General features: G+C 38.7%; 1 protein-coding gene across 3 annotated transcripts in view; it reads right to left on the reverse strand.

Moving 5' to 3' along the window:
- Nucleotides 1-21,228, reverse strand: part of PPP1R9A (protein phosphatase 1 regulatory subunit 9A) — a 142,047-nt gene that overhangs the window by 56,367 nt on the left and 64,452 nt on the right. For all 3 annotated transcript variants that reach the window (XM_050891425.1, XM_050891426.1, XM_050891424.1), the window contains exons 2-4: nt 7,024-7,156; nt 6,390-6,510; nt 1,417-1,521 (exon numbers count right to left, since the gene is read on the reverse strand). In XM_050891425.1, coding sequence (XP_050747382.1) covers nt 1,417-1,521; nt 6,390-6,510; nt 7,024-7,156 — 359 coding nt within the window. The remainder of the gene's footprint in view (nt 1-1,416; nt 1,522-6,389; nt 6,511-7,023; nt 7,157-21,228) is intronic.

A 21,228-nucleotide genomic window follows, 5' to 3' on the forward strand; every position in this document is an offset into this window, starting at 1 on the left:
TTCTTTTTTTTTTTTTTTGAGCTAAAACATCAAACACAAAATATACATAGCATTTACTTTGTGTACTGAAACACAGGAAGACATTATTCTCTGTCATAAGGATTTTATGTTTGAAGGTCCTAACTCTGCAGAAAACCTAATAAAGTATATACTCATTTTTATAGTTAACTCAGTAGGAACACTCACAACGTGTGAGTCTGCAGAAATAGTACTGATGTAACTAAAACTGTAAATGTTACACAAAAATATATTCACCTGTATTTACACTACAATTTCTAGTAACTTTTTTCCTAAATAACCTCTTTCAAATAAAACCTTGATCAACCACCCCCAAGATTCTTTGCAGAATCCACATCCAAACATTATTCCTTAATGTTGTGCAGGAACAGCTATGGAATTATAGGGGAAATGTGCACGCCAGCATATAGCACCACCATCTGAGGGGGACTGCATATATTACCACCAGTAGTTTAGTCATGGTTCAAAAGAAGTCAGCCCTGAACTCATTAATTAAAGAATTCAGCTGTATTCCCTAGAGAGGACTTTGAGAGAGAACAAAAGGGTGACTACAGAATGGCTGTTGCTTTGCAGTATGCCAAAGATATTGTTGGATTTTGTAAATTAAATCTTTACTGAAATTAATAAGCTATTAAACAGAAAAGCTACGTGACTGCATAGGTTTTTAAACTGCAAAACAGTTCATTTCTAGGGAAACACTGTTCTTATTAACTTACAAACAGTTTACAGCCTTGTATTTACATTAGTTCAGAATTTTACTTGCAGTATGTGTTACATTTTCTAGCCTTTTCATTATTTTATGGATTTTTACAGGGATGCCTTTCAATGAACCACAGCATAGGAACAGAGAGAAACCCAGAGATGGTGCAGGGACTCAGGGAGCTCAATGAATTAATACTGGGATGTTACTCTCCTCAATTCAGTAGCTGTTAACACTACTGCATCCAGTACTCTCTTCTCCTCTGTGCTGAGGTGGCATCTGCGAGCACCAGAGTGCTCACTGCCTTACTCCTCCAACCCTGGGGCAGTAATGGGGCGAGTCTCCCCAGTGGAAGAGCAGGGAGGAGATCAGTGGCAGCACAGTTTCCATCTGACCAACACCCATGACTTTCGTCATTCCAGCTAATACAAACACTCTGAGGTCCATGGAGAGCTAGACCAGTGAAGAGTCATCTTCTATGTGCAATTTCAGCTTGTTTCAATGGTCGTATTTTAAAAATCTAAGCCAAAACAAAAATCTGTAATACCATAGCTCATCCCTGTCTTGGGATAAAAGCAGAGAAGACACAAAGAGGCCAAAAAACTCTGATTCCACCTGGGCATACTGACACTCCTATGAAAGAAGCCAGGTAATCTTAAGCATTCAATCACAATTTTTTTTCCTTCTAAAATACTCACCTGACTTTCCCTTTGGTGTTTCTAAGAACAGTTGCAGCAAAATTTTGCGTAACTCCAACCAGACTGATGCCATCAACTTCCACAATTTGGTCATTCACTTGGATCCTTTCAGGGTAAAAGCACAAATATATAAATAATTGTGTGAATTCTCGGTGAATTTTCAGCAAAACTTAGCATAGAAAGATCTTTTTAGTTTGATTTTAAACAAAGACTTTAAACAAAAACTCAATCTTAAAATGATTGAGGTAAACATGAAAAATGCATCATTCCTCGCACGCAGACATCTCATAAATCCAGCTTCAAAGTTACCATTACAATTAATAGCATCAATCATCCAGTCACTTTCCTTGTATATAAATACAGCAAGACAAACTCTTGAATGTGTCATATGAGTTCTCATATCATTCTTTCCTAAGCCAATCTTGAAAAACAGCGTAAGACATAGCTCTGGTATTACACGCTAATGGAAAAAAAATGCAATATTTAACTAAAACAACCTGCTCATCTGCGGAGAAAAGAACTTGTGCATCAGACTTAATTGTGACCTACTCTCTTAAAATATTTCATCTAACTTGCTCCAAAAAGATGAATTCCCAGTGTAAGTGTGATCTTGCTGTACACAATAAGACCTTGGACTGTTTTAATGAGGACTCTCTGAAACCAAACACCTATTTACAGTTGATACACTGTTTGATGCAGGACAAGTTAGGCGGAATAAAAAAACATGCTGCTTTTATCTGAAGCAAGCACTGCTATGAAATCCCTAGGGCAGGCATTGGACTCATCTGGATTACAAATGCCTGGAAGGAGGACTGTTACACTAAAATGTCCTCTAGAAATGCACGAACTCCTATAGTTTCAAAAATTAACCCCTCTCCCCACCCCCCATTCAGAACTAGTCAAAGGGAGCAATTTTCCAGTACTTACACAGATGCTACTGATCCAAACGATACAGTTTACAAAGGAACCAAGAAACAGCTATGAAAAAATCCCATTTAAATTACAGGAAAATACCTAAATTAAGGTATTTAATATCTTAGGCTATCTTAGTGATAAGACTTCTTTTCAAAGAACAACAGAGGCTTCAAAAGAGGGCTGAAGGATTTTGACTTGGAGCACTAATTTCTCTGTCAAGTCTGAGGCAATGCTTTGCAGTTGTACATGTGTTCTAGCAGTATCTTCAGTTCTTTGGACTCCACTGATAAGTAAGAAATACAAGATTTATTCTTTGGCAGCCTCACACCACAGAACGTCACTGTGTTCTGAGCAGGATCTCCCTTCTGTATATAAGAAACCTTGAAAAAATTATCTTCATGACAGCCTATAAACTCCTATCTTGAAAATTGTATCAGGCGTTTTAATCTCAGAATTTTATTTCAGTTTTCACTGCAGTACTTAATAAATACACCAATCACATTAATATTTATTGTACTTCAATACTGTAAAAATTAATTATTTTTTTTACTTTAGCAAACATGAGGTGCAGTCAGATGGCCACTGGAGTCCCAAGAAAAGAAGTTTAAGAAGTTGGTGCCCACTGAGTGGGAAGCTGTCACCCTCTTGGCTGAACACGAAATGGTGGAAGAACAGATTCCTTTTTGATGGTAGTTTAGCTACAACACTTTACATACTTCACTATGCAGTGGACTAGCAGTATTCATACAGATACATAGTTATAGCACTTCAGGTGATGAAACATCATGTTAGAGAACTGTTGCTGGCAAGTTCGTAAGTGGCTCTATCTTGATCTATTGCAATTCGGTCTGATTCCATTTGTCCTTCAGGCATATTTCGTATCTCCTTCTTTCTTGTTTGTACAGCTCCTAAATTAATTTCCAACTCTTATTTTTATGGCCATTGTTCTCCAAACCTCCTCTCTTTCCATACATACATATATTTTAATTATGTATAAACATACGTATCAAACAACATACAATTAACATAATTGTAAAATTATATAATTACATGTAATTAAAAAAGATGTTTCCTGTCTGTTGCCGTGTACATTCTATACTGCCCAGACTAAAATACTCTCACAGACATATTCTCCTGGCCGCCTTCCCCCTCCTTGGGCATCCCCTCTCCAGCCCCACTCCCACTGCAGCTCTGTACCTGTAGCCTAGCCCTAACCCCCCAGACAAGCCACCCCAGGCACCATCTAGACCAAAATATCCTCACAGCCATGTTCTCTGGGCAGCCTTCCCTTTGGAGCCCCCTCCATCAGGAGATCTAGGCTTCCTCTGTCTCTCAAATCTAATTCCAAACATGAATGAAAAATCAGGCTTAGCTTGGCAAAGCCTGAATTATAGACGTTTAACTGCTTTGATCATTAATGACATTGGTAATTCTTCTGACAGTTATTTTCTAATGCTTATGACTTAAATCTTTGCCTATGTGAAGCAGCACTTCAATGAAGTAGCAACTACAGAAGTGAACCAACTGAAGTTGAACAAATTACTTGCATAATTACTGCTCTGTATGATGAACTGAAAAATTTAACCTGTGCAGCGACAACGTTTAGAGTATTTTTCAAGTTAAGAACTGTGTAATGTTTCAAAACTGTTGTTCTCAATGTTATCAAAATACTTTAAAATGTGAATGACTCACAATAATTTGAAAGAAGCAGCTATGAATTCATCCAGGAAAAGATTTTATTTTTCATATTCAGTCTAATGATTGATTTCATATTTTACACACTATTAATAATCTCTCTTATTACTTATCAACATGCTCGCTTTTGGATTCATCTCGAAGCACCCTCCTTGGTTAGATACAGCCACACAATGCCTTTTGACATGACAACTAAACATTACCTGTTTGTTTGCATCAACATGAATCAAGCCAGCGTGCTCAATCACTGAGAAACCCCTTTGTACAGATTTTGGGTCTCCATGGGAGACAAGTACTTTATATCACGATTCCATGGGTCTTTCAATAAAAGATGGGAGTTATCCTACAGATATTGTAATGTTTTAAATTGTAGTTGCAGAAGAGCCTGCTTGAAGATTGTTATGTGGTTATTCAGAATATCTGATGCAACTGCTGAAATATAGTTTTATTATCTGTTAGGAGACTTTGTTTTGCTATCAGTGTTAATGATTAACCAGGCTCTTCACAAAGATGAAGTTAACAGGACCCTTTACAGTTGATGCACTTTATTACAGAACCGGCTGCTCCTGACTGAGAGGATTACACATCCCTTTCCCAAGTGAATGATCAGTCAGGCTCTCAAAGAGAAAATCAGAGGGCTATTTCTCAGCTGACTGAACATTCAGCCAGTTGAAAACCAACACAAATATAAGAACGGTCAAAGAAAGATACTATTTTTTCTCAGCTGACAAGCTCCTTTCAGATGCCATCTAGGGAAATGAAAGAAGAGACTTGTGATTGAACATTAACTTCTGTAGCCCACTCAAACATGTGAATAATGAGAGGAACAGAAAATACAGATCATCATAGAGCAGTAGTGAGCGACTCTGATTTTCAACCAGAGAATTTAGTACAGAATGCCAGTCGTGAGCTTAATGATTCTGGCTGAGCTCAAGCATACCTTTCAGAAAAGAGTTCACTTAAATTTAAAGTAATGGATGAAGTCATGACATCTTGAGGTCTCAGATTCTTCACTTCCCTTCATAATTTTTAAGCCTGTGATAAATCAGTACTTTGCCTTCAACCTGGTATCTTATTGCCAAGACCTGTAAAGATACCTGCAAGCCCAATCCGGAAGACAGTATACTTCAGTAGTTTCAGAGAAATGTTATTGAACTCAGCAAACCCCTGCTATATAGAGCCCTCTGATGTAATTTGTGTGGGTTTTCCACAGCAGAACAACCTTTTGCCTGGCTGAAAAGTTATAGGTGTTCATCAGTAAGGAACATGTTACTACAATACAGTTTTTAGAAGACAGCACCAACTTTTCACAGTTTATTCTCACTCTGTTTACCTATGTTTGTGTTTGGTATTATTTATAACTAATATAAGAAATCACTAATGGTTAAAAATAGAAGTAGAGAATGCATGTAAGAAGACCTAATTGCTAATGTATCAGTTAAGCAGTATTTTATTTGCATGCAAATTTACAAAGGGTATGCACTGGGACAAAACAACAAATTATATGGGTTGGAAGACGTTTAAGAATACTTTTCACTATTAAATGATTACATAGTAAAGTGTTTTTCTAACTTTTAATGAGAAACATTGGCCTGACTGTGGCAGGTATTGTGTAATACACAGATAATTCTGTCCCATATGATAGGAAATATTGTATATTCAAAAGGAATTCTTTGAACTGCACATACCAAGTAAGCAATTCTCGATGCAACCAGGTTTTATAAGAGCATCGTATAAGACTACAAACACCAATTCATTTCTTTAGTGGGCAAGATTTATGGTACAGCTTCCTATTCCAATTGATTAACATAGTTTCAGTGCTGTAGGGTGAAAACTGAACTTTGGAGCAGAAGACTATGCATAATAAGAAATACAAAGTAACAGCCTGTGTTAGTAAGTTTGAAAGGAGGTGTATTTAGTAAGAGTCTAAGCAATCATATACACTAATTATTTTCCTAATCCAATGTTGGGCAGAGCTCTTTTTCATAAGTACTGATTGTTTCAAGCTGGTTTGAAGCCAAAAGAACACATGGGAGCTCAACACCTTTAAGATCTAAACTACCTTCAAAAGTGATACACAATTTGGAATCTCCAGCTTTACTCATGCTAAAGCATCTGGGTTTTCAGTAGTCACTAACACACATCTTTGGCAAATCTGTTCTCCTTAAACAGTTTAAACTCAGCGCACCGAACTGGTGTCTTCGCATAACTACATCAGGTATTTGGACATCACCAATGAAGTCTCTGAATTTTACAGCTTTGAGTTATCATGACATACATTAAGCAAACAACTCTTTCCTACGAAAATCATAATTCATAATAACTATTGCTGGGAAAATTTCCAAGTACTGAGTCTAGTTTACCTGCCATCCCTTTCTGCTGCCCCACCTTCTGTTACTGTTTTGACAAATATTCCCAGTTTTTCAAGGCCTGCATCTGCTCCGACTCCCATTCCAATAATGCTTATGCCAAGTCCATCTTCATCTGTGAAAAAGGCAAGCAAAAGCAGAAACTTCTTACATTTGATTTATATAGTTATCTGGTAGATAAACATTTATGCTTTGGTTCCTCCTGGTTTTCCATGTCAGTAACATTAATATCCTTCTGCTTCCTTTTAAAAATTTTATTATTCTACCATTTTAATAATACACAAAAAATACCACCTTCACTCTTTTATCACCTTCACCCTTATGAGGAGCTCAGAACAACAATCAAGATTTTTACTCTTCTAGCGGAGAATGAAAACATCGCATCAAACACTGTGTAAAATCATGTGTTACTGGAGTGACACAAAACAATTCCCTTCAGGAAATAAAGAACCGTGTGTCTCTGAACTGCTTCTTTAATTCCTTATCGAACAATTCTTGAAATCCAAAAAGCCAAGGTGACTACAAAAGATTCATGGAAATTAAATATAGGCTCTGTAGGCACATGTGGACCTCCTCAGACTTGTAGTTCAGTGTCACAGGAACTGGAAATTGCACACAGACTCCATACCTTTTTCTAGTTCAACTGGGAAAAGCTCCAGCTTTTCCACACGCTTCTCGAGTTCATATTCAGCTGATGCAGCCACTGGGTCAACTTCATCATTTCTCCTGTCATAGTCTTCATTGGAATATGTATTGAAAACCTGTGGAAACAAATTAAAAAATCACTCAACTATCTACTCCAGAAAGACTGACAACTCATAAGAATAGCTACCGATTTTGTCCTGTGATGTTGCAGAGTTTGAAAAGGCTTTTAGAAGACAAATTTCTCCTGTTCATTCAAATTTCAGGTTTTTAAATTTGTGCTTTTTCATTCAAATAAAGCACACGTATGGTTGCAAAACTCAATTGAGTATAAATTATTTTTATTGTTTGTGATTATAAATGCAGAAGGTGATCCTGAATGACTACGTTGGCCTATACATTTCAATATTTAAAACACATAATTCAACTTATTAAGAATGAACTATTAGTAAAGATTCACAGACATGAAAAAGCAAAATACATTGAAATGATGATCTGTATACAATCTCTGTTTCAGTCCCCATTCCTAATGAAGTTCCAGTTTGCTTTCATCTAACCAAAGCTAGACCTGAAGATTACTAATCTACATTTACGCCGCCTGTGGATACCATTAGAGATTATGCTCCATATTATGTATTAACTTAATATTAGGAGAGTGATATACACAGCCATGGGTATTTTTTAAAGTAACCAGGTTTATAGCTTTATTTCAGCACTAAAGCAGCAATTTAACATTGACTGCATTAACCTGATTATATTATTTACACTACTTTCTATCATACTTTCTACATGAACACGGCCCTCAATCAGAGATTTTTCAGATGTTCAGTAACTTCAAACAGCCAGGAAATGCATATTTTCAGATTTCAGAGGTCAGTTTGCCAGCTTAATTCACTTAACTGTCTCTATTTGGCAGTAATGAAAGAATACGCATTATTAGTGGTAATAATTTTACCGAACTTCAGTCCCACGCATATATCATGTTCATTACTTCAAATAGAGGAGAACAATTTCCCATATCTCCTCTTCCTCTTTTACAGGCACCCTACAGAAGATACAATTATGTAGCCATGTTTTTCTATATCACTGTTTCTCTTACAACATAAAACACTGCACCATGCTACGTAGCTACATGCATATTCATGTCTCAAGAAGCCTGCTCTCTTACAGCCTTGATTGGAGGCTCCTTCACGACTGCCAGGAGCTGGGCTCATTTCCACCTGAGGTTTCACCTGCCCGAAAAGCTGTTAGTGCAGATTAATTTCTTTTAAATAGTAAATATATTAAAACTGCAATACAAAAATACTATTCAATACTGTCATAAGTATAGTAACTGTGTTATGGCTACCTCAAAGCTACTGCAAAAAACCTCCCAGCTTTATATAAAGTAGTGGTTAAAACAGAAAAGACATTAGTCGCTCTATGGAAATTTTAACTCCTGTATTTTACATCAATGTGAAACACTTAATAAATTGCCTCTTCCAAGAAGACTGAGATGATAAACGTTTTACAAGAATCCACAAACCTATCTCACATTGATTTTTAGTGATATTGATGCAAGAAAAAGGCTGTTTTAACTAAATCATGTTCCTAAGAAGCCTTCATAAACATATCCAAAAGCTAAGTAAAATAAGTCACATACTAAACGCTGTCCAGTGCTGCTGAACATTTTATGCTGCTTTAGTATGTGTAAGATTGGAGAAAAGACACTGATGCAGAAATAAGCATAAGGAAATGTAACAATTTACTTGGTCTAAAATAACCTGCAAAATCTATGTGCAAGTTTTGGCCATGCAACACACAAACGAAGAAACCGTGCAAACAGCCAACCCCTTCAAAATCTAAGTGATCACCTTCAGCTCCTTCCCTAAGCTTCTGTTTGTGGATGCAATAACTGCACCTGCATCAGGTATTTTGTAAAGGCCTTGAACAATGTATTAATTTCTGCTCCTGTTGTTAACCCCACTGAGTGTTTGAACTCCCAGGTAAAATGGAAAACAAAATGGAGGGTGTCCATACCTGCTTAACAACCTGACAGAGGAGTTCTGAAAAGTTTTGTTACTCCATGTCTTTCACAGACCTCTTTTACACAAGATAAAGCCTTGTTCATGTTATGTACCCCTGCCTGCTGCTTCTCAAAACACTTGAAGGAAGAATCATGAACATGGTTTTCTATGTAGGCATATCAAGCTAGGAAACAACCTGCAGACCTAACGATGCTAGCCTGTATGTAGTGAAAAAGAAGCAGGTACAGGACAGAAGGCCATCCCATTTACCTTTTGATTGAGATGTACAACTCACAGCAACCATCTCTACCCTGACACAAGAATAGATCAAACCAGTCAGAAGAGCCAACTCAACAGCAACGAAGAGCCCTGCTGCAGGCTGGTGGGTAACCTCCCCTGGCAGCTTCCCTTCTCTGTGGTTTGCTGTCAAAGGCAACTATGACCACTAATGGTTTCACATCCAAACCCAACCTCATCCATGCTGACATCAACCAAAATAAGGATCAATCAGTAGAGCTACACCCAACTAAAACATTACTGAGCTAAGGTTTGACCACAAACCTTTAGGTTTGCAATGCAGCAGTCATGCAAGCAAGTACAGGTTAAAGACAACAGCTGTGAGTTTAGCTTGGATTGTCTCATTTATCAACATGACGAGAGAGAGTGCTGTTTCAAATGTGGAACAGAGATGGATGTTATCAAGGAAAATGGAGATACGGCCACTAGGTTTTGAAGGATGGTGAGAAAGTCAGATAAATACTGCTTGCTGAAGACAAAGAATAGATGAGGGTGAGGTATAGGGAAAAATTATGTCACAAAATGAGTATATTTATTTCTGGATTCCTTTTCATCATGTGAACTGGCCCCATTCTTTTCCTTTTGTTCAATGACTGGCATTAGTATATTGTGGCAGCAGTTTCAGATTTGTTGCAAAGTGACTGGATATGCTTCAGGATAATTTTCTTTCAAAGCATCAAATCATATACTGAGTTCTTGTTTGGGATGACCTTTCTTGAACCAGATTAGACAGAAGAGACGGCTTCTTGGATCTTGCTCACTGTTTTGGAATATTTAGATTCGCACACGAGAAGGGAGCTAAAGATACTGTCGGTGGTGAATACAGTTATCGTTATGTCTCCAAATATATCATGCCACTCTTATCTAGTATCTTACCTAAGCGTTCAACCTGAGATTGTAGGATCACTGATAGCATCAACGTAAAATAGTCTATGTTTCCTACCTGGTATTAACTCACCGTCTTTTGTACATTGGTCATATGATCTTGCCCACTGCCTTCAACATGTGTTTTGACTAGGGGAAGAAGGAGGATATTCTTGTATGTCATTTACCTCATTATGCACAATCACATTTAACAGTTGACTGACTCTATTAAATGAATCTCTGGGTGTTAAAATGAAGAAAAGAAAATTTGTGCTTGGAAATTTTCTTTCTTTGTGAAACAGTCTATCCACCATAGTAACGAACTGCTTGCTCAGTACAGTCATGAGAACTGTCACTCAAGATTTTACTTTGCTAAAAATAAAATAAACAGTTATAACTTTTTCCTCAAAGTATGCTTAACTTGATTTAAGTAGACCTACTTCACCATGTCTGTTGCCGCTGTGTTTCCTAGAGCGTGTGTGGGATTTCAGATTCATGGGTATTATCCCATTCCCTGTGATTTAACAGATTTGGTTTTGCCATCACACTGGCCAAGTACCTACTACAATAAAGTCTACAGAGCCATTACTTAAAGAAAGCTCTTTTTCAGGAAACTCCAATACATCATCTTAATCTCAGCTTGTACCTCTCCAAGTATTTAGAAAAAAAATAAGTTTCCATGGAATTCACCTGTGATGTTTACTAGGATTTACAACAGCACTTGTAAGCCAGTAACAGCAGAAATAAAAAGCCACAAACAGTGGTGACAACCCAACAAATACCAATGCTCAATGTGTATGTCAAAACAAACCAGCCCTGAAGAACTGACAGGCTCACTCCAACACTGCTGTTAACAGAACATACTTCTGTCTTCTCTAAAGTGAAAGAAAAAGGATCATCAGTGATCCATCCCGCACCAAAATAATGACAAACTGTATGATCAAAGAAGCAGGTATTAGTTAGGCACCCTGGGTAGCACCCCTAGGGAAATCATACATACACATACATGACTACTTGCTTCTCTTTCAGAGAGCAGACTCTAATTCAGAAAAAAACCCCACATTTTGGTTCTAATACTTCATTTTTTGAATAAGACCAGAAAGATGGAAACTGATTATTCTTGGAAGAAGTTTTATAAGTTTGGGGCATTTTCTCATAGCTCTCAACTACCAAGAATCTTTACAGAATTTTGCTGGCAGTAACCAGTAGGTAGTGAAAACTCTTTTTTTTTTTTTTTTTAAAGGAAGTCAGAATGGAGATGAACTATGAAGAATCACATGAGCTATCCTCCCCATGGGCTAGCCAGCTTGGTGCTACATTAACCATGTTATTAGTGTTGCATACTATAAACTCTGCAACATAAAAACTGTTTAAGAAAGTCCCAAACATACTGAGTACACGCTGTATATGCCTATACTGTCTTTGCAAGTCGTGCTAAGGAACAAGACCTGATCCCAGGTTCAGCTACTGCTGACTGCCTTGCCATCCATGCTTTTTACCCCTCCAATGACTGGTGGCCACCAAAGAGAAAGAACCGTGCATTGGTGGACAGCACCTTGCTGCAGTAGCTGTTCTACCACACCTTCAGTTACTCAAGTCTAACACATGCATAAATAGCCTCTCTTATGCGCAATTCTTGATTACACCAGGTCATTCCACGTCAGGGGCCACAGCCAACATATGCTGGTGATCACTGTACAATATCAATTATGAAACCATGCTTTCCACCCACTACTGCTCTGCTGTTATAATGCCTGCTCCTCATGCCTCTGTTCAGAAAGCAAAAACAGCACCTAAGATCTGACCCAGCCATCTGGGTGAGATGGATCACTATCATCATCACAGGAAAACAGCACAAACACTTACAGTGAATGTTTGCCAGCAAGTCATGCCTCTGGCATCCACTCTGGGGAGGGGAGTAGGCATCACAGCAACTACCTCACCATAATGATGCCATGTAAGACCAATAAACTACTACTTTTCCCCAGCATTTTCTTATTTCTGAAAATTCAGGGTAAAGGTTTTGCAGCCCTGGTCTGCTAGAGGCCATTTTGAAAGTGATGCTAGGCCATGGAGTGGTTATTACAACCCGTGCTCCTGACCCCATCACTGCCATTACTATATGTGCTGCTGGTGGCCGCCAACAAGCTGAGCTTGACATTGCTGGTTAATCTTCAGAAGTACTCTCTAGCTGATACAGAGTTGTCAATGAGCAGAGGACAGCACCTGCCAGCAAAAGAGACTGGTATTGCTTGTGTGAACAGTAAACATTGCTGAAACCTCTCCTCAAACCTGCAAAATAACCTATCTACCGCCTCTTTTCCTTTCATCACTGTCCTTGGGCAAGAACAACCAAAGACACCTATCAGAGGCACTTCCCGTCCCATTATGGAGAACTGAGATTTTCAGGCACACTTGCAGGCATAAAAAGCAACGCTATTAGCCTTGGGATGATCAAAAATCCTCTCCTTTTTTCACAGCTACCAAGGCAAGATCAAGGCCGGAATTTGGGTTTCCTGGGTCTTGTATGGAGCCATGGTTCCAGAAAACAGCAGCCACATACTGTAAAGGGACTGAATGTGGCTTCCCAGAGGAACACCCAATGCTCACTGCTTTAGTGCATGACGCTTGCTTTAGTACATACAACAAGCTCCATCAGATTGATATTAGCCTTCTTGTGTGCTGTTTTTAAAACTTTAAAAATTTGGAACACCTTTGTTCCACACCTTCTTTGCAGACAGCAGTAGCAACCAAATGGGTCACCTCTCCGTATATACTGGTGAGAAGCCCCAACAACGATCAGGTCTTCTTCTGACCATACATCATTACTGTGCAAACATCCAATGCAGGAAGGTGAATAATTACAGAACTATCTTATAGTTTTATCTTTTTATAACTCATCTCCAGGGTGTGCTGTGTATTTGCTGAAGGAGAGTCACAGAGGACTCTCTCATGTGGAGGGAGACAGGCACAGACAGCATCCATATTTGGAGAGCGTGGACCTTTGAGCACAAACTCTAATCTTCCCTATCACCCATTTTCTTCTCCAAGTGAATAAACTTGGTTTGTCCTGCGCTGAAACTGGGAGAAAACAGAAATGTACAAACACTAAAGGGAACTAATTAACCTGACACTATGGATGCATCCTTTGGCAACCTTAATTATGACAGTAATAACAATTTCCTTTGGCTAGTTCTGCTACATACACCCTGTTGACTTTGGGAAAGATGAAAACCTAGAGATTGTCTTTAATGCAGACATGGATGGAAATCATAAATATTTTGTATCAGAAGCATTAATTACAGTAACAGCTGGAATTTCAGACAAGTTTTGTTGTGATTATTAGCAAGAATCCAAATAAGGAAACATAGTGGCTAAGTAAGTCATTTGGACATAGGACGTTCAGAAAAACATTACAGGTCGTGGATGACACCTTCAGTACTTTCTCAGTCTACAGAAGTCTTTAAGTCTAGAACAGCAGGCAATAGCACCTCCCTACACTCTGAGGAGGAACGGGTACATTTGCAGGGTAGCTGCCAATTTCTTCAGAGCCGTTTTACAATCATCTCTTGTTTTGAATATATTAAACTGGACTGCTGGGTTTCCTCTACTAAGGATGAAAAATTCTCTTGTGAGGAGAGAAGCGAGGAAGAGCCATAAGAGCACCATTGGAAGAATTAGACATGTTCATGGACATGACACTGACCTACAGGGTACTTGAAGCACAAGCAGTTGTGAGGAGTACTCTGGTGCTGCACCCCACAAGGGCAGGAGGCAGGCACAGCACTGAGGATAACCTCTCTGGCTGTGCTCAAGAAGCTAAATGAGAGAAAAAAAAATCACAGTTTGACCATTCATTATCTTCTGCTTGAAAATCTCTCTACAGCATATCTTCAGGGAGGAGAGGAAGCTCTGACAACGTCTGAAATAGGTGACTGCTCTTCTTTTTTAAAGAGTCTTTTCTCTGCAATGTGGTCACTTTGCCACAGTCAAAGGGACTGAGTCAGTGACGAGGAGCTACCACAGGCTTCTCCCTGCTTTCCTGGCTTCACACTCCCCTAAAGCCTGCGTGAGCATCAGCTGTCACTAACGCTTCAGCAGGAAAGCACCAAGGAGACAAATCTTCTCAAGAAGCAATTGCAGGGATTAGACACAGATGGGAATCAGACAGTTGCAATATTGAAAGAAACTGATCGTCTAACACCAAAACCAAGCCTGGGGTTTCCCTCAGAAAACTCTGTAGGAGAAAGATCTGTTTTAAGCAGCCTGAAACTCTGGCAAAAAGAACTGCACAGTAGATTTTAGTTTCTGAAATCCTACAAGTATCTGCGCCCTAGACTTCTGCATCCCAGAGAGACCTCTTCTGACATACAACAGAGAGCCAGGAGTAACTGCTGCCATGCACAACCAAATTGTTCAATTTGTTGATACAAACTGGAAAATACTATCTCTAGATATTCTTGTTTTAGGCAACTAGCACTGTCTGTTGGAACAGTCATAAAGACCATGTCTAGTAGAAAACCACAGTGTCACTGTCCTGCAGCAGCGCCAACACGTCTCAGCTTGCATCCATACACCTCCGTCCACTACAGCATGTCCTGCACCTGGTCTGTCTACAGGGAGAAGCACCCGACTGATGCTAATCCCAAACCGGCCACAGTCACACTGCCTGGTGGGATACATGCATTAAAATGTGGCCTGATCACATGCATTCATTAGGCCTGCGACATGAGTGTGGTTTTGCTTCCCAGTATAAGCAGTTAAACAACCAGGCAGGCTTCACTTTTAAGCTCATTTCACTGAAACTAGTATCTTAAATTTTATACAGTGTAGTTTCAGGCCCAAACATGGAACTGAAATTGCTCTGGTGGTACTGATGGATCATCTCCTGGTATCAACGATGAGAGGACATACCTGCTCACTCTCTTTGACCTCTCCACTGCATTCACTACTGCTAAATCAGAAGGTCCTACTGCTTCAGCTCGGAGGGGCTGCAGGGACTGAAAGTCACCCAGCTAAAACACTCAAGTCCCTCCAAGAAGGATGCACCAGTGTATAGCAGTGCATCAAACTGCACTTCCACTACAAAGCCCTTACCTGAGCATTTTAAATTCTATGTAGCTCAACATTGACATATTGGTATAAAAATGTGGCATTCTTGGCGCTTTAAATCAAGTAGAAGGCCAAATTTTCAGATTTCTCTTTTTCTCTGTCATCTCAAATTTTCTGTGTACAAATATGATTTTTACCCTGTCTTTCTGCTACTTGGCTCAGTTTCAGGTGTGACTTCTTTAAAACACCTGTTTTCATTAAGTAATTTCCTAGAATCCGTGAAGTTATTTCCCCTACCATTTATTATTTATTCAGTTTGTACTTGTTTTATTGCTGATGTACTAGTTTTGTTACAATTTACGTCACTACTTGTCTACATAGCAGAAAAATACAAAATCACTGTTGCTGGCAATGAGATGTGTGCCCCATGTGAAAACTTCATGCTGTTACTCTTAATTAAGACAGGTCAGAGTAATTAGCAAGTAAAAATAAGCCCTGGTACTGAAGAGTAAAACCAAAGCTAATACAGATCTGCTCTTACAGAATAATTTCTAAGAACATAAAAAATTTTCCTGATCATTATTTAGCTAATATTGTGTCATAACAGATTAACGTTACATGACAAAGGCGATTAAGATCTCCTGAAAATATTAAGTTTTCATATTAGTGCTATCTAAAACCTTGCTCCTTGAAGGTAAGTTATATTTTAACTTAAGTAAAGTAGAAGATAAGTAAAAATTTTTATAGTAGTAATACTCAGCTGAAAATGTCCTATGTTGTGTGTGCTACTCTAGGGAGGATCAATAAGGACATAAAAGATGCTCTTTTCTTAGGGTGAGTTTTCCTCACTCTTTATGAAGGGACTCTGTCCCTTCTGAAAATATCCAATCTGGGGAAAAAAAAAAATCCAGCAGTTCAAGTCTTAAAAAAACCAGATCAGTTCTGAGAAACTCCTGTTCTCCCAACACCGGCTCTTGTTTTGACTCCATCAGTGAGCCAGCAGAGCTGCTGCCTCCTTCACGAGGAGGAACAGATACCCCTCTGACTTCACCTGTGCTTTTTCAATGTACTGTATTTATTTTTCAAAGCCTCTGCCTCCTTCCTCCACAACAGTATATATCACTGACCCAGTCTAAGGCTACCCCGATACAGATAATCTCCAGTCATTCGCTAATTACACTCAAAGCCATTGGCAAGCAACGCTCCTCTTTCAGAGACTTTGGAGCAAAGCAACAAGCACTGGGACAATACTTCAATAAAGCATTTAACAAAATAAAACCATCCGAGATGCAGCCTGCCCCATCACTACTGCCAACAGCAGTTCAAAACCAGGGAGAGAGGGAGGATGTCCTGCAGTTCAAGAATGAGTTACTCCAAGTGATTTCAGTGACAGCAAACTCCTGCTGAAAGGGAGTTTCTTGTATGCTGTAACTGACTAAAATAAACTTTGCAGTGGCAGAATGTGAACTTTCCCATGACGCATCCATTTAGGGTGGATTTAGGGTTCAAAGCCTGTTGGAAACAAGTGGGACCGCAGCCCTGCACCACCGTCTCTCCATACTTTTTAAGGGATTTGAGAACAAGCTCCTTTGAAAACAAATTAATACTTATATACTTAAGACGCTATACAAAACGCAATGCTGGTCTCATAAACACTGAGGACTCTTCATTATACAACACCTAGTGTCCTTGTTCACAATCTTGATGTAGTGCACAGTGAAGAAATGAGAAGTGGAGACTGAACTGTCTCCCATAGGCGTGAGTCCTCATAGACCAGGCTTGCCCTTTGGAGCAGCAATCCTACTCACATGAAACTTCAGGAACATTGTCGCATGAGAAACACAGATGACACGAATCATTTCTTTCTTTTCTACACAGGCAACAAATTATGGCCTCCAGGCTGTTGAGAGCAAATATGCCTCTAAACTGATCCTGGAAAAACTTCAGCTATTTTCCCATGGCAACCCTGAAAACCCAAACAGTTCACTCATTGGCAAATATTGAATTACTTCAACACACAAAGTTTGAGAATATTTCTCTGCTCTTTTTTTATTAAACTCATTTTCCATGCTTTCAGCGTGTAACCCTTTGTAGAGTATCTGAACATCAGACTTACCTTTTGCTGGAAGGCAATCTAAGTAATTCAACTTGCTTATCCTGAAAGGGTCACCCTGGTCAGATTTTAAAAGATTCACTGGCATCGAAACACAGCTCGCATGGAATTCACAACTTGCACAGCTATTAGGGTTGCTGTGTCTCAGCTTTGTTTTAGTAAGCAAGTAAAACAGCACCGTGCACTGAAACCTGGAGTTTAGAAAGATATCTCAATAGTCTTATCTGAATATTCATGCTTTTTTTGCATATAGTGACTGCTTACAATTCCGTGAGGTTTTTTCCTTTCCATCCTTATTATTTTTTTTGTCATAACCATTATTACAAATGGGAAATTCCAATACTGTCCTGTTTTTCTCTTACATTAATGGTACACGCTAAATGATTTTCACTGAATTCTGTTTGATGAGTTTTGCAGACCTGGGTCTAAATCTTCTTGGGCAGTGGGTTGGTTTTTGTAATGCAGCAGCTCGGAAGCAACAGTATAACAGACGAATAAATGACTAGTGAGGTGACTCCCCTGAGTCTTACTGATCATATATGAATCCCAAGGAGACTTTTAAGTTTTGTGTACTTCACAAGTACACTTCATATGTAATTCATTCCTTTGCCCTGACCTTGCCTTTTTTTAACTCTACTTTGCATTACTGGAAGTTACTGACAAAAATTTACTTCGCAATTGGTTATATCTTCTACTGTCTATTTTTGGTCAGTAATCCACAATTTAGAAATAGAGAATAAAAATCAGGAAAAAAATCCCTTGTATTTTTCACAACAGCAGCTTCACAATTGCAGGGAAAAGAGCCAAGAGACAAGCTCTACTGTACTGCATTCCCACAAAGCTCAGGGTTCCTCAGAAATTCTGTCCTGCCAGACTTCTTTCACAGATCCTGGACAGATTAGAGATATAGGTACAGCAATTTAACACGTTACTGCCTACAGCAGTGCAGTACTGAGCTTTAAACCTGAATGGCTTAGGCTGACTATAACTGCACTCCTGTTTCAGGGCAAAGAAAAAACATTTGCCTACACCTTGAGAGTGTCTCCGTTCAGCAGAATGAAGAAGCAGTTGCAACAAGAGCACTTCGATAGCTACACTATACAAAAAATCATAAAAATATCAACAAGAATATTTAAGAAGAAACTTCGTTTCCAATGTGACAGCAGATATTTTTTATCACTCTTTTGGCAAGCCCCTCTATTGCCAAGGTAACAAACTAGCATGCTCAAGAACTCATTGTATCTTTGAACATGAAAATAAGCATGCAAACAAGGATATCTGTAGTGAGCCGAGTTTGACAAATTAATTATAATACAGTACAGCCTCAAGTCTGGACCTCTGGTGTCTAAACCAGTTCAAACAGATAGGAAAGCATGAAGCAAAGTTGCAATTTCTGTCCCTAGACATTTATTCCTGAATCTGCCGCAGTATTTCTTCCAGACCCTGGCATTGCTGCCAATTTACATTGTAACTGAGGGTGCTATTTTTCTTCTGTCTTCAAGAGTGTGACACATGGACTGGCCAAGAGTAAATGCTGCTTCTGGTACCAATTAGTACAGACCACCATACAGTAGCAATGTCACCATGAATCAACACATCAGTGCTTCTTCTCCCAGCAATCTCACTCTCCCTCAGCCTACAAGTCAAGATGTCCAAGCACAGTAAAAATGCCACAGATGTTCTCAGAGGTAAACACCTGAAACAAAATATTGACCATTCATAAAACACTCTTATTTCTATTTAAAGTAAATCTCAGCAGAGATAAAATTGTGTAACCTGCATATTCACTAAAAATGAATCTACAAAAACAAAATTTCACAAGCAATTTCTTTTATTCATTTACAGATGTCAGAACTGTTAAGAAAATAATTCAAAGGAAAAAGGGCACAAAAAAGTGATCATAGGCATTAATTTAGATTTGCTGAATAAATTATACAGATAATTCATCCAACTCTAGTTTTATTGTGAACTTATGACATATTTTATAAACTGAACAAAAATGAATAAAATGCTTTTATATATAGATAAATATATATATTAAAAATGTACTATAAATAGTACACATTGCTATCTATCCCTTTACTTAAGGCAGAGAAGAGAGCAGAGGTGGAAGAAGAGTTAGGTGGAAACAGTCTGACTTGGTGTCCAATTTTCTCAATATTACGTCATCAATACAAATCCTATTCTGCTTTTTTGAGGTGCAAAGTTGCAACTTCCCCAAAGGCTTTTTATGACTCTCTCATATATTTTGCCTCATTCCTAGCAGCTATTGCATTTGGTACTAATGGGCAATCTTACCGCTACTACTGCAGATGCAGCAAAGACTGAGTGAGCCAGGGAGAAGGATCTCCAGTGCCAGAAACCAGAAGACTTTACAGCCTTGCCTCAGACCAAGGCACAATAAGCAAATGCACTCCACGCCAGACTGTAGTGAGAGCCTTTCTGAATCTCTAAAGCTGTCCTACTATCACCTTTCACAATAACTAAGTTCATATAAAAATCTGAAATGAAGAAATGCTTGGATTTTTTTTTTTAATGAGAAATTCTTACTTAATGAATTCTTTAACTGAGATTGAATTACTAAATATAGTCCCACAGTCTAAGATGACTGTGGGAAATTCTATTATATTCTATTAAGAAACGTTCTATTAAGAAAAACTCAGAGATGTGTTAAACTCTTCCTTTGCAGAGTGCCAGCACACAGACTATTCGTTACTTAAATACATGGCTTACGAGTTGAAGCATAGCTTAAGTATGACACTACATATTAGACAGCCCTTCAACCGGCCTTCTGTACAAGGTAAATGTAATCCCCCAATTTAACGTGGCACATGTTACAGAGGGTATTTAGTTTCTAGCACAAGCAGGTTTTTTTCTACATTGACTAAAATGCTTGTGTTTCGAAGGAATCTAAAGCCTTAGGTAGCCTACTGCTACATTCACATTAACATCAGCATGCAGTGATACAAAAGAGACTAATTAATGGGGTGTTGCTTTAATTCAGTAAGAGTGTTGCACCCGCTCCCACCAAAACCCAGCCCTTCAGCCTGTTAATGCCATTGCTTGTACATAAAAATGGACAAACAGGCAGAGGCTAAGAGGATTAATGGAAAAGCTTCTGTAATACAGCAAAAGGTTTGCTGTATTTTGTAAACGTCTTTCAAACGGAAAGTGCAATGCAGCATTCTCGGTGCCAGATCACTACTCAATTACTTCATATTGTAGACTTACCAATCCCTTAATTGCACCTGCAGGCAGAATTCATTTTGGCTGACTGCATTTTTTCTAATGATAGTTTCACATTCGCACTGTTTAGCACAATAAATTGCATCCTAGTAAGATGTAAAACTGCCTAGAGAAAGCAAAAGAATGTTTATCCATTAAGCATTCATACCGAGCGTATTACATTACAGTTAATCATGCCAATGCTTCAAAAATCAGACAGTCTGTATTTCCAGAGAAATTTAGTCTCCCTAATGCCTCCTAATATGGTACATGGGGTAACAGAGACTCTAACACAAGCAAAGAATAGGGGTTCCCAGGTCTGACTGCGTAACTGGTTCAAATGCACCAGCTCTAAGTGCAATTTAAAATATGGTATTAACAGAGCAAGAAACAGAAGGTTACAAATGTGTGCACACAGTATATCCGAATGAATAGACAAAGAGAAAGAAGGATCATGGGGATAAGCCGGTATTAATGAATAATGCGAGCTCGGGATGAGACTACAGCAATAATGCCACAAAGTGGGGATTCAAGATAAATACATTTAAAGTGACTCAATTCAACATTATTTTTGGACATTTTTCAACTTCAACATTTGCTATGACATCAGGCACAAAGTCTGATATTACTCCCT

The sequence above is a fragment of the Gymnogyps californianus genome, chromosome 2 (assembly GCF_018139145.2).
Source record: "Gymnogyps californianus isolate 813 chromosome 2, ASM1813914v2, whole genome shotgun sequence".
In the NCBI taxonomy this organism is placed as follows: Eukaryota; Metazoa; Chordata; class Aves; order Accipitriformes; family Cathartidae; genus Gymnogyps; species Gymnogyps californianus.